Source organism: Gossypium hirsutum, chromosome D10 (assembly GCF_007990345.1).
Source record: "Gossypium hirsutum isolate 1008001.06 chromosome D10, Gossypium_hirsutum_v2.1, whole genome shotgun sequence".
In the NCBI taxonomy this organism is placed as follows: Eukaryota; Viridiplantae; Streptophyta; class Magnoliopsida; order Malvales; family Malvaceae; genus Gossypium; species Gossypium hirsutum.
Window position 1 is genome coordinate 27,319,017 of NC_053446.1, and position 14,957 is coordinate 27,333,973.

General features: G+C 31.3%; 1 protein-coding gene, 1 long non-coding RNA gene and 1 pseudogene across 3 annotated transcripts; all 3 read left to right on the top strand.

Moving 5' to 3' along the window:
* On the top strand, nt 1-351 carry LOC107915437 (uncharacterized mitochondrial protein AtMg00810-like). Its single transcript, XM_016844598.1, has one exon. The coding sequence runs from the start codon at nt 1-3 to the stop codon at nt 349-351; it is 351 nt and encodes a 116-aa protein (XP_016700087.1).
* A 111-nt stretch (nt 352-462) lies between these two features.
* On the top strand, nt 463-2,309 carry LOC107915438 (adenosylhomocysteinase-like; annotated as a pseudogene).
* Nucleotides 2,310-9,704: 7,395 nt separating this feature from the next.
* On the top strand, nt 9,705-14,299 carry LOC107914788 (uncharacterized). 2 transcript variants are annotated; one of them, XR_001689012.2, is made up of 5 exons: nt 9,705-9,975; nt 10,362-10,550; nt 11,643-11,689; nt 12,185-12,219; nt 14,022-14,299. It is a non-coding gene; the product is annotated as an uncharacterized lncRNA (long non-coding RNA). The 2 variants fall into 2 exon arrangements; XR_005919300.1 differs by lacking the exon at nt 12,185-12,219.
* Nucleotides 14,300-14,957: the final 658 nt, after the last annotated feature.

A 14,957-nucleotide genomic window follows, 5' to 3' on the forward strand; every position in this document is an offset into this window, starting at 1 on the left:
ATGCAGATGCAAGATGTTTTTGAGATGACTGATTTGGGGGAAATGACTTACTTCCTTGGCATAGAAGTAAATCAATCTGACCATGCCATCTTTATAAGTCAGCAGGCTTTTGCCTTGAAGTTATTAAACAAATTTTGCATGTCCAATTGCAAAATTGTTAGCACACTAGTGGCTCAAGGCCTACTTAACAGTAGTGGCAATCATGAAAGAGTTGATGAGAAGGAGTATCGAAGCTTGGTAGGTTGTTTGCTCTACTTAACAGCTACAAGACCTGATATCATGTTTGTTGTTAGCCTCCTGTCCAGATTCATGCATTGTTGCGATGCTGCTCACTTTAAAACAGCCAAATGAGTTCTCAGATATGTGAAAGGGATTTTGAATTATGGAGTGAAGTTTGAGAAGACAAAAGAGTTTAAGTTGATAGGGTATTCTAATAGTGAGTGAGCTAGATCAATTGATGACATGAAAAGCACTTCTGGCTACTTCTTCACTTTTGGCTTAGGGCTCTTTTGTTGGAGTTCAAAGAAGCAACAAACTGTTGCTCAATTAATAGCAGAAGCAGGGTACATTGCAGTTGCTATAGCTGCTAATCAAGCCATTTGGCTTAGGAAGCATTTATGTGATCTAAATGAAAACCAAGTTGAAGATATTGAGATCAAAGTTGATAATCAGTCAACAGTTGTCATAGCAAAAAATCCAGTATTTCATGGCAAGACCAAGCATTTCAAGATTAAATTTCATTTTGTTTGAGAGGCTGAACAATCAAGGGAAGTGAATCTGATTCATTGCAGCTTAGAAAACCAGCTAGCTGATATTCTAACTAAGTCTCTTGGTGCTACCAAGTTTGATTCCTTAAGAAGAAGGATTGGTGTTTGTTGCATACAGTCCAAGGAGGAGTGTTAAGCTTTGGCTTGCAATGCAACAGCAGACCTGCATTGAAGCTGAACCAGTGGAGCAGCAGCATTTTGTTCATTTTGTTCATTTGTATCTTGCCTTAGTTGCTTTGTAATTTGACTTCAAGTTAGTAAGATTTGTTGTTGATTTAAATTTGAGGTAATGGCTGATATGTGAGCTTCTTTTGTGTGTAATTTAAGCTAAGTTTTAGTCAAATATTAGTGGGAATAGTTACATATTAGGTAATTATCTTGTATCATATATGTTTCTCAACTCAATGAAATGAAGAGAGATAATTTTTTCAGTTTTCTCCTTGTTCAATCTTCCTTAGCATTCGTTCTTAGTTTCATTTCTCCTTGGTTTTCTGTAAAAACACCAACACATCAGGACAGTATGGTGTAGTTGAAGACAATGGAAGTACTTGTTCATAAAGGAAGCGATAGTCTATGACTCTGTCACCAAGAGCTAGGTACTTCTTTTTCCCAATTTTATTGCTGCTTTACTTTTCAACTTTTTACTTGATGGATCTGGTGTTTTTTTCTTATAGATATAATGAAATTGATTTAGAAATGACAATTTTTTTGGGTAATTTACTGCAGATTTGGTGTTTGTTTGCTCTGTTTCACTGTCATCGTGTTGCAATTTTGGTTATGAAGACTGAATTATGAAATGATTTTTTATCAAAAACTTCCATTAGTATTCGCTTATCATAGATGTGACTGGCATATCCGAGTGTTGTGTATGTGTGCAACTGTCACCTTCAATATTTTGACAAGTTTTTTCGTGTATTTGTAGGTCTTTATTGTAATTTCTGTATTCTGTTCTAAGTGCTGCAATGATTTGATCTTTTTGAACAGGTTAATAACTTGTATGGATGCCATCACTCTCTTCCTGATGGTTCGATGAGAGCTACCAATGTCACGATTACTGGAAAGGATGTTCTTCTTCTGTGGTTATGGTGATGTTGGCAAGGGCTGCGCTGATGCGTTGAAGCAAGCCAGTGGTCGCATTATCGTCAATGAGATCAGTTCTATCTGATCCCTTCAGGCTCCGATGGATGGACTCTTGAAGATGTTTGGCTTGGGGCTGATATCTTTGTCGCAACAACAGGTAACAAAAACACCATCATGTTTAATCACATAAGGAAGATGGATAACAATGGCGATCACTTTGATAAGGAAATGGTTATGCACGGTCTCGAGAACTATCCTGATGTCAAGCGTATTACTGTCAAGCCTCAAACTCGTAGGTGGATCTTCCCTGAAACAAACATCGGCATAACTGAGTTGGCAGAGGGACATCTGATGAACTTTCCTAGCTTTGTTATGTCGTGGTGGTTCAGGAACCAGGTGATGGTCGAACTCAAGCTGTGGAAGGTGAAGAGAAGCAGAAATAGAGGAGTGATGAAGATATGAGTCCAAACATAAGAATGATATTGTTTGTATGTTCATACTCTGTTCCAGTGAACTTCCTGAAGCCTTATAGATTAAGACTGCAATTGTGGATAAAATGAGCATCTTTAGTTTTCATTCCAGTTTCTTTCTTTTGCTCGGCCTAATCTTTTGTTCTTTCTAAAAGGACTTGATGAAATGAATCCATTTTTTGAGTTTTAAGTTTAGGTTTAGCCGCTGATTTTTCATTTTTTTAATCATTTAAAGATTGAAAAACTGTAGTTAGCTCTTTTGAGGGAATGCATTCTATGCAATGGGACTTGGGATAGCACCAATAGAAACTAGATAGGATCATTCATTCTACAACCTTAAACACTGTGAAGTAGGTGTCATGAATTCTTGGAGAAATTCTATGATTAAAAAGACATCTTAGGAACGCCATGACCATGACTATATTCTTAAATACTACCAAAGAATCAAATCCACTATTCAACAACTTTGCTGTTTAAAATTTTGCATCTACACATTATTTAAATTCTATTCATTCGTCTGTTTTCAGTACTTGTAAAAAAGCAACCCTATAAGAACATCTACAACAGGTTCTTAAAATTAAAAACAACCGAGTACAATGGTTTATCCTAATATAATGTATAACAATACCTAATATTTTTAATTACAATTATTGTATTTCTTATATTAAAGGTTAATGAGCCCCCCCCCCCCAAAAAAAAAAGAAGCTCTTACTAGAAAATAAAAAAAATCAATTAAGTCTTTATGGATCAAATTGAACTATTAGTAAAGAAAATTTAATTTTTATAAATTTTTAATTCAACAAAGATTTAAAAGATTTATATGATAAATATACCGAGATTTTAAATGGAAAATAGATCATTTTTACTGAGTATTTGAGTTTGATTGAGTTCAAGTCTATCATCATTAGTGGACGAGTTCAAGCAATTGAGTCAAATTCCCTAATGCTTTACTTAAATAGTCGTCTAACGTAATCAAATTTTCTATTTCCAATTATTACTGATTTTTTTATTTTAAATTTAAACTTAAACTCGAGCACAAATTCATGCATGAAATAAAGCATATGAATCAAGCTTCTTCTTCTTTTTTTTTTTACATGATAAAGGAGCTTAATTAAGTGAAATTGAAAATTTTTTATATTTATCTTGAATCTAGCTTAAGCATTAAAAGTGAAATTGGATAACTAAATTGAATTGCAAGCCTCAAGTTTGAAATTCAGGATGAACTTCTCTAGACTCTGCTAAACCTAAAATGGCTAAAAGAGTATTTTTCTATAGTACAAGGGCCAAAATGGTATTAACCCTAAAATAATTGATTTATTAATTTTCAATTATATTTTAAAAGATATATGTCATAGATAAAAAATAAAGAATTAATAATTTCAAATTTTTTAAGATTAATTTATTTTATCAATGTGAATATAAAAAAAATTATACAAAAAATTCGTCAATATTTAATTTAATAAAAAAAATCAATTAAGAAAATTTTATTTTATAAAGATTTTAATTTCAATGGTAATATAAATAATTAAATTTCCATTTAAATAAAAAACAATGATTGACTCATTTCTTTTACACATCTTAAATGACAAATATGATCACTATTTATTACTTTTTTTTTTAAAAATACCTTCAATTCAATTTGAATATAAAAAATTACATTCAATATTAACCAATTTTTAATTGAAGGAAAACAATCAATTACGAATCATACATTAATAAAGACTTTAAAAATAATTAACATTTTATTTTAATTAAAAAAAATTGAATACTTTTAATTTTATCCAACTTAAGTTGAACATCAGGTCATCTCGCTTGTACCCACCAAGCAAGTCTCAACTTCACAATGTTGAAGAGATTAAGAAAATCAGCTTGCTTCCCATTAAAAATGCATTCATTCTTGAGCAACCAGATATTTTGTTTTTATTTTTTCAATCCACCATGCTCTCATTGCAAAAAAATTAATTACCCGGAGAAGTATTACTGGTTCAGGCCAGATATTCAGTGTAAAAACTATAAACAATTTGGTCTTATGGAGAAAGTGTGCAAAAATCAAGGGCAGAAGAAACAATAGCAGCAGCAACAAAACATATTCAAGCTCAGGTTGCTAATGAAAACCAAGCTCAGGAGGAGCATCTATTCACTGCCTCTTGTTTTGCTTCAAGCAGCAAAGTCAACAAGAGTTGGTTGATTGATAGTGGCTGCACAAACCATATGACTTTAGATGAAAGGATTTTCAAGTGGATTGACAAAAATTGCATTTCAAAAGTTAGAGTTGCAAATGGCCAAATTATTGAGGCTAAGAGAAAAGGTGATGTGCTAATCAACACTCCAACAGGTACTAAAATAATCTCAAATGTTTTTAATCCCTGAGTTAGACCATAATCTCCATAACATTGGTCAATTGCTTGAGAAGAAATACACTGTTGTTTTTAAAGATAAATGTTGTACTATATTTGATTCATTGGGATAGGAAGTTATGACAGACTCAATGAATAATAGAAGTTTTATGCTGGATTGGAACTTTGTGGCCTCAATGTTAAACTATATGAAGAATCTAACAACCAAAAATGAATTGTTCAAGAATAATATATTTTCTTCTGATGATCTTTTACATACTGACTCCTCATACCTTTATACAACAACATATGATAAACAACTACCTAACTGTTAACTAATGAGTAACAATTTTAACAACTCCTAACAACTTTATTAATTACTCTAACATTCCCCTGGTTTGTTTGACTTTTGAACACTAAGTTCACTGAAAGAAAAAAACTCGAAGAGCATGCCGAAAAAATGCAAACTGCTTAGGTGTAATGGGCTTTGTGAGCACATCAGCAACCTGCAGAGCAGATGAAACAAAATTGACTTGAAGCATTCCAGCAAGAATTTTTTCACAAACAAAATGATGATCTATCTGAACGTGCTTCATCCTGGCATGATGTGTGGGGTTTTCAACCACTGAAACTGTAGAGGTATTATTACACCAAATGATTGGCATTTGGGACACTAATATACCCACTTCATCCAGCAACTGTTTGATCCACAATAGTTCAGACACACAGTTGGCTAGGCTGCGATATTCTGCTTCAGTGGAGGATCTGGACACCACTGCCTGCTTCTTCGAGCACCAAGCAATAGGATTCGACCCTATGTGTAACAGTCTGATTTTGGACCAAATCGGAACAGTGGTTTCGGGACCACACATCCGAGTCTGAAAAATATTTTAATATTTTTATTCTGTGTTTATTATGTGTGAATTTACATGTGTGAAAGTTTTGTGAATTAATTTTATTGTTTGAGTGCTTAATTTGAGAAAAGGGCTTAATCGCGTAAAATGAAAATTTAGTGGTTAAATATGAAAGTGTCTAATTGTTGCTGTCTTTTTAAATGAGAGGTTTAAAGGTGCAATAAGACCAAAAATAAGATAGTGGGTGGCAATAGTCAACATTACACTTATATTATATGTTTATTAAATTAATTAATAAAGGTTAAATAAGTAAAATAACAAATAAACAATATATGTTATGTTAAAACATAAAAAATGCCCATTTCATCATATTTCATAGCCGAAATGAACAAATAAGAAAACCATTAAAGCTTATTAGGGATTCAGCACTTTTCTAGCTTGATTAAGGTATGAAATTGTTTCGGTTTTTGATAATTTTTATGTTTTTGAGATCGTTGCTTTGAATACTTCAAAACCCATGTCTTAATTTTGTGAATTGTGGATGATTTTGGAATGTGCCATTGATGAATGTTTGAGTTTTATGATGTTAGTAGGTGAAATATGAAATATATTTGTTAGATTAACATGTTTTGTTTTTGAATTTTTGGTGAAATTGAGTAATTAGGGTTAAATTGTGAAAATAAATTTTTAAGGGACTAAAATGATAAATAAATGAAAAATATGGAGTTGTATGGACACTAGGAATATTCGGTCCTTAAGGAGTGTAGTCAAATTTTGTGTATTTTGTGTTTTGAGCAAAAAGGATTAAATTGTAAAAAGTGTGAAATGTTAGGGGAAAAACTGCAATTTTCTCATTCATGTGTTTTTAGGCTAAATTGAATAGAATGGTGTTTAAATAAGCTTAATTTGAATATGCTTAGATCAAGAATTAAAGAAATCAGATTTGGATCGGGGAAAGACAAAAGTAGTTGAGTAGCCGATTTAACAGTCGACGATATTCGCGGTAAGTCAATAAGCATTTAAATGTTGAACTAACTATGATATATATATATATTTGTTATCCATTGAAATGAATTATTTGAAGTCTTATAAGCTATGGTCGAATGTAATATTGTGAATTGATTATATTCCGAGAATGATTTAATTTAGATGTGAATTATGTGAAAGACTTATTTTGTAAGTTCAGGCTTTATGCTTAGCAGGCTTTATGCCGGTGAATTATATCAGGCTTTATGCCTAGCAGGCTCAGTGTCGGTGAATTATATCAGACCTTATGTCTAGCAGGTTTTGTGCCGGTGAAATGTATCGGGCTTTGTGCCTAGCAGGCTTTATGCACTACACCAAAACAGGCTTTTAGCGGTATTTTTAGCGGCGTTTGGATAAAAAACGCCGCTAAAGATCGAGCATTAGCAGTGCTTTATGAAAAACGTCGTTAAAAATAAGCATTAGCGGCATTTTCCAAAAAGCGCCGCAAAAAACTAAAGCCCAACTATGAACTTTCGGGGGCTTTAGCGGCATTTTTGAGAAAGCGTCGCTAATGCTCAGGGCTTTAGCCGCGTTTTTGAGAAAGCGCTGCTAATGATCAGGGCTTTAGCGGCGTTTTTGAGAAAGCGCCGCTAATGCTCAGGGCTTTAACGGCGTTTTTGAGAAAGCGCTGCTAATGCTCAAGGCTTTAGCGGCATTTTTGAGAAAGCATCGCTAATGCTCATGGCTTTAGCGGCATTTTTTATAAAGCGCCGCTAATGCTAATGGCATTAGCGGCGTTTTTGAGGAAGCGTCGCTAATGCTCCGGGCTTTAACGGTGTTTTTGAGGAAGCGCCGCTAATGCTCAGGGCTTTAGCGGCGTTTTTGAGAAAGCGCCGCTAATGCTAAAGGCTTTAGCGGTGTTTTTGAGAAAGCACCGCTAATGCTCATGGCTTTAGCGGCATTTTTTATAAAGCATCGCTAATGCTAATGGCTTTAGCGGCGTTTTTGAGGAAGCGCATCTAATGCTCAGGGCTTTAGCGGTGTTTTTGAGGGAGCGCCGCTAATGCTCAAGGCTTTAGCGGCGTTTTTGAGAAAGCGTCGCGAATTCTCTATTTTTAGTGGTGTTTTCTAAAAAGCGTTGCTAATGCTCAGGGATTTAAAATAATTTAAAATAATTTTTAAAAATGGAAAAATTAAAATACAATTATTTAAAATAATTTTAAAGTTTCTTGGATACCTTACTGATTTTTTAAATTTATATATTAAATAATTTCTTATATAATCGTAAAAGAGATAGTATTAATTTTAAAATATTGAATTAATTATCACTATAGTTTAGGGTTTTTGGTTTAGGGTATATGGATTAGAGTTTAAGGTTTAGGTGTTACCATTTTAAGGTTTATGAATTATGGGTTTAGGGGTTATGGTTTATGGTTTATGGTTTAAAGGCTGGGGTTTAAGGTTTAGTTATGTGTTAAGGGTTTATGGTTTAGGGTTTAGATTAACTAGTGTTTTCTAATTTATATATTAATTAATTTCTTATATAATTGTAAAAGAGATAATATTAATTTGGTTCTTCAAAATTGTGTGAAGATTTGGTTCTTCAAAATCGATATAAGCTATATCCAAGGATATCCCTATCTTATCCCATCCCGGTTCAGTATTTTTAGTGCTCGGTTCAGTTTTTTTATCCAGTTCAGTTTTTTGCGTGTTTTGCCTTGCCTCCGCTGTGATCAAATAATTATATATGGATTTAGGGATTATGGATTAGGGATTATGGTTTAAGGGTTGGGATTTAAGGTTTAGAGGGTTAGGAGTTAGGGGTTAGGGGTTAAGAGTTAAGGATTTAGGGTTTAAGATTTAAGGATTCAAGGGTTGGGTTAGGGTTTAGGGTTTAGATTAATTAATTTTTTTTAATTTATATATTAAATATGTTCTTATATAATTGTAAAAGAGATAATAATAAATTTAATATATTAAAATTATGAGTATAGTTTATATTATTTAAGAGATATATAATAGATAGACTTTATGTGTATTGAATAGCTAATTTAGGGTTTAAGGTTTATTTGAGATTTGTTAAATGATGCAATTTTATACAATTAATTATTGCCTTTATATTTAAAAATATTTAATCTAAACCATTTGATATATTTGATATGGATATATAGGTAATTATTATTTTTAAATAATATGAAGAGACACCTAAAAGCTTACTATAATTGTAAAAGAGATAGTACTAATTAGTTTTTTAAATTAGCTTTTTTAATTTATATTTTAAATATGTTCTTATATAATTGTAAAAGAGATAGTATTAATTTTAAAATATTGAATTAATTATGATTATAGTTTAGGGTTTATAGTTTATGGTATATGGTGTAGGGTTTAATGTTTAAGAGTTACTATTTTAAGGTTTATGGATTATGGGTTTAAGGATTATGGTTTATGATTTATTGTTTAAGGGTTGGGATTTAAGGGTTAAGGGTTAAGGATTTAGGGGTTATGTTTTATGATTTATGGTTTAAGGGATAAGGGTTTAGGGTTTAGATTAATTAGTGTTTTTTAATTTATATATTAAATAATTTCTTATATAATTGTAAAAGAGATAATATTAATTTTAATATATTAAAATTATGATTATAGTTTAAATTATTTAAGGGATAATCGATAAACTTTATATATATTAAATGGTTTAGGATTTAAGGTTTACTTGAGATTTGTTAAATGATGAAATTTTATACAATCAATTAATGCTTTTATATTTAAAAATATTTAATCTAAACCATTTGATATATTTAAATATTAGATTTAAAAAAAAACATTGATAAATAAATAAATAAAAGTAACAGATTGATATGGGTAACTATCTATTTTGGATAGGACCAAATTATAACAAATAAAAATGAAATACAAAAACTAAAAATTATAATTTTATCTAATTCTTTTAAATATTACTTAAAATTTTAAAAAAATATTTATTTAAAATTTATATGAAAGATAAAATAATTTAATATAAAAAATTGTAAAAATGCTGAACTTTAGCAGCGTTTATAAAAAAACACCGCAAAAGGTAAGCAATAGCGGCGTTTTTGTTGAAAACGCCGCAAAAAAAGTTGAGCAACAGTGGCGTTTTTGTTCCAAGCGCCGCTAAAAGTCCAGCAGTGGCATTTTTGTTTCAAGCGCCACAAATATTTATTTGCAAAACGGCGCCGTTTTATAATTATATTTTTTTAAATGAAAATCTTTCTTTTTTTTTCCTTCTTTTTCCCAAAAATCGATCCCCCCAATTCCCCCCCCCAATTTCCCCAAATCGGCAGCCCTCTGCAGCCCATACCCTCTAATTTTGTTCTTTCTTCTTCCTGATTTTTTATTTTCTCGGTTGTGGAGGTGGTTTTATTTTTGAACGATTTCACGATTTTTTATTTGGGTTTTTATTTGTCGAGAACTTTCTTTGGTTTCTCCGTTAAAAATCATGCACCTATTTTCCATCTTAGCTAAGACGGTAAGTTCTTATACATTTGATCTTTCTTTTTCCTCATTTGGATTTTGGTTAAATGGGAAGTGTAGGAAAAAAGTAGCTGAAAGTTCTGGGTTTTGCTTGGTTGATTTTCTTTTTGTTTCACATTTTCCTACTGACAAAACAAAGGGTAAAGATAGAATGTTATTTTCCAGTATCTATGAGGATTTGCATATACAATTTACTTCAGTATTTTTCTTCTTCTTCTTCTTATTTAGGGTGCGATGGCGGTTTTTTTTTGGTGGAAATTTGGGTTTGAATACTGTATTTTAGATTTCTAAAGTTTCTTTTAGTAGTGTAAATCTGCAATTCGTTGTGATGTTTGGATCGGGACCGGGGATGAATTTCATGTTTGCTTCAATATCTTGCAGATTTGGGATGTTCTTTCAAACAAAGAAGTGATAGATATTATAGAATCTGCCCCAGCTTGTTCGTCTGCTGCTCGAACCTTGGTTCAAACAGCAGTTCGAGCATGGAGATACAAATATCCGACTTCAAAAGTTGATGACTGTGCTGTTGTAATAATAAGGTTTTCTGTTGCAACGCATGAATTATGAAAGGTAGAGAAAGATGAGAAAATTATGACTGTGATGTGATGTTGTATTAGTTAAAAAATGGGATTTCTTGGAAATTTTCTGGTTAAGTGGCATCTTGATTGCATCTTGTGATTTTGGTTAGAGTTTGCTAGAATTTTGGTTTAGTGTCGTGTGGAAATATTAATCCAACATAGTACTCTCTGAGTCTGTCTTACATGAAACTTAAAAGATGAGAAAAGAAAAGAAAAGAAACTCTTAATTATTGCTGTTGTTCTCGAGTAACAACAATTATTTCTATTGTTCTTGATTAGCAAAAAAAGATGGTTAATGATCTGAATTTATGTTTCCGAACTACTGAAATGGATGAAGAAATAGAAGAAAATATAAATTCTAGGTTTAAGAGCTAAAGTTCCTTGAATATCCGGAGTTGATTGCTTCACGTAATCTATATCCTTACTTGCTGTATAGTTTCTAAATTTTAAACTCCTAGTATGATGTTGGACTCTGTTTAAATAGTATATGATTTATTGTAGAACAAATTAAGACCAGATTAACATCAAAATTTATGTAATGTCAGCTTAAATATTCAGCAGACTTCTAAAATTGAACTAAAGTTCGGTAAAAATGGGATCTACCTTCTACCTACAAACATAAAATTAGTATTGTTCAATTAGTAGAAGTATGCAAGTTTCAGAAAATTCCTCGTCTATGGACATATGCTAAATTAAAGGCTTCAGCATTTTATCTTCCTTTTCTACCTTGTTTTAAGATTCTTTGTTGCACTTAACGGCATGAAATGTTGCATTAGTAATTGTCATTGTTCATGGGTTAGAAAGACAAGTGCAAAAATAGGCTTTGAAAAGTTTTAAACTATGATACAAATATGATTAGGTTTATATGCATATAAATAACATTCAGATAGGCTTCAGAAGAACAAATATCAAAAGTCTTAACAAGGTTGCAATGTCTCTGCTGATTGTTCTGTGGTGGATTATATGATAGGAAGTTGAAGACAGTTGCATATGTTTAATATTTGAATACTCCTTTTTTCATCGAAGATGTTAGTATCTTGATTTCTGTTTTCTTTTTCTAATATTTCATTGTTATCTATTACAGGATCAGATGCAATGGGTTGTATGGAAGAGGCTTTTAGCTTTTGAGAAGTAAGTCGCACAGCATTTCTTCCCACCCCCTTTTTTATGATTTAAATTTCAGCCATGGTAGAAGGTTTATCGAATTGGGCACTACCACTCTAGGAATTTACTATTTTTTAATTAAGAAAATATGATCTCTTGATTTATGGTACAAGACATGGTTTCTTAATTTTAATTTCATTGTTTTTGGATATTGACATTTTTGGTTCTAATAGTATAAATATCATATGAACTGGAATAAGTTGAGTAGTTACGTGGACTGCCATCAATATGCCCAACTCTAATATGCCATCAATATTGTTTTTCGTGTTCCAATGTTTGGAAGCCGAGTATTGGATTATAGCTTGACTTTTATAAATTATATGACAAAATAATGTTTCTGGTGCATATTTTGGATCTCAAGCACTTTGGTGTGAAGTGCATTCATACAATAAGATTTCAGTTTAAATCCGAATGCAATTGTTTATTATTGTTAACGGATATGTCTTGTTTTTCCGTGAACAGCATGGGAGCTTTTCTTCTTAGTGTGTGAACTAAAGGTATATAAATAGATTTCTGCCGTTCATAGCTCCGTTGATTGGTGTAGTTTCTCGTTCTGTCTGCTAAACTTGCATATTCCTTTGATCTCTTCAAAACTTTAGGAAAACGATATAGTTTACCTAATTCACGGGTAATGATACATCAGCCTCTTGGTGGAGCTGAAGGAGGTCAAACTGATATTGATATTCAAGTATTATGCTTTTTTTCTCAACCAGCCTTGTGTTTAAATTTTGTACTTCCTTCCTTACCCTCTGTATGAATATTAAACATGAGTCTCAGGCAAATGAAATGCTGCATCATAAGGCTGACTTAAATTTAAACATTTTCCTGACACGCTGCATTATTGTTGAAGTTAGCATGTTTTGTTTTGTTTTGTTTTTGCCATTACAGTTGCTGTAGTTATGTAAAGAGAATGGGGCCTGCCAATAATAATGAGCATGTAGGCACTAAATCTGCAGTTCAAATTCGAAGCCATGCTCAAAAGTTTTTCTCTAAGTCTTATTGCTTTGAGTTCATTACAAAATTTCCTTGATTAATTAGATGTATTATATCTTTTATTACCAAGATTTACTTGATTAAGAAAAAGCATTGTATTTTTTATTACCTTGCAATGTGTATAGTCATAGGCAGGTTCAACTAGTCAGTCTGTTTCTCATATGTATTATTTATTTTAATTTTGATTCTAAATTTTTTTTTACTTTAATATTTATGACAACTTGAGTTTTAACTTTTGGATTTTAATTGTGTTATTAATTTATTATTTTAAATTTTAAAACTAAATTCATTAATTTTTATATTTAGTTTTAAAGTTAAAATTTTCATTGAAAATTTAATTTAAATAATATTTTTTATTTATCCTTAAAAGTATATCTAAAGTTCAAATTTTAAAAATAAAAAATAATATAATATTTATCATAAAAATAAATATTATTTGATTAAAATAATTTTTTTAAATTTTATGTTTTTAGTGCCGTTTTTGGGAGAAGCGTCGCTAAAGGTCTTGATCTTTAGCGGCGTTTGTGGGAAAAGCGCCGTTAAAGATCAAGACCTTTAGCGGCGCTTTTTTCGAAAAGCCGCTAAAGGTCCTGATTTATAGCGGCGTTTGTAAAAAAAGCGTCCTAGCCTATAATGGCGTTTGTGGAAAAGCGCCGCTAAAGGTCCTGACCTATAGCGGCGTTTGTGGGGAAAGCGCCGCTAAAGGTCATGATCTATAGCGGCGTTTATTTTTAAAAACGCCGCAAACATTTGTGGCGTTGACAACAGCAGCATTTTTTGCAGCGCTTTTAAAAATGCCGCAAATACTTTTAATGGCGCTAAACGCCGCTAAAAACCTATTTTGGTGTAGTGATGCCGATGTTTTATACAAGGCTCTATGTTCTATAAATCTTATGAGAGCAATAGTAAAAGCAAATAAATGTGTTAAGAAAGCTAAATTATTCAGGTATGTGAGCCATTTGCTTAATTGGTGACAAGGTAAGTTGATTATTTTAAGTTGATAATAGTTTCAAATGAAATATAGAGTATGAGTTAACCATTTGAGTATAAGCATGTTTTGGCATAATGATTTATTGAATATTCGGCTTTACTAAATATTTATGTGTATTTGGCCATATGGTTTGTTTATATGGAAATACAATGTGATCTTTATTCAAGTGTTATATGGTACAAAATATTTGGATATTTGTTTTATTTAATTTAATGATGGGATGAGTATTAATATATATATATGAATTTTTGCTTATGACTTATTAAGCTTTAATAGCTTAATGTGTGTTTGTATTTGTTTACCTCTATTTTATAGATTTTGGAGTCGCGTTACGAGCTCGGGGATCGTCAGCATAGTCTATCACACTATCGACCGTCTTTGGTATTTTATAAATTCTGAATTCGAACCTATGGCATGTATAGTGTAGTTAATATGTTTAAATTTGGGATTTGTGAATATGAGCCATGCGAAAATGGCTTATTCATTTTGGTTAAGCTTGGTTTTATCTTTTTGATCTATTTGGTATATATATAAGATGTTTAAGCTTATGCAAATTTCGGTTATATATATGGAAGTGTGATGTGTTTAGCATATTTGTTAATAGTTGTATAAATTAGTTATATTTAAGCCTATTTCGAAAATAATGTGTATTATATGTATATGATGTATTGTGTATATGCTGCCCATTTGTTATATATATACTGTTCAATTTTGGTGTAAAAATATTGCTCAATTTGGTATGTATATGCTGCCTAGTTGTTGTATATCTATGCTGTTAAATTTTGGTGTAAAGTGCTGTTAAATTTGGTATATATATGCTAACTATTTGCTGTATATATGCTGTTAAATTTTGGTGTAAAAGTGCTGTTAAATGTGGTATATATATGCTGCCTATTTGCTGTATATATATGCTGTTAAGTTTTGGTGTAAAAGTGCTGTTAAATTTGGTATGTATATGCTGCCCATTTGTTGTATATAAGCTGTCCAAATTTTAGTGTATAAATGCTGTTTAATTTGGTATATAATTGCTGTTCAAATTGATGTATAAGAGCTGTCCAAACAAGGTAGATTATCTAAATTATAATATGTACTATAGTTAGTAAAATGAAATGAAATAAATGTGTACAAAAAAATGTTTGGATATATGCCTGAATTATAATATAAATAATATAGGTTTGGAAATGTTTTAAGAATTTGAATTATATCAAATTTTGATTGGGTAAATGATAATGATATGCTTGAATTTTGAAA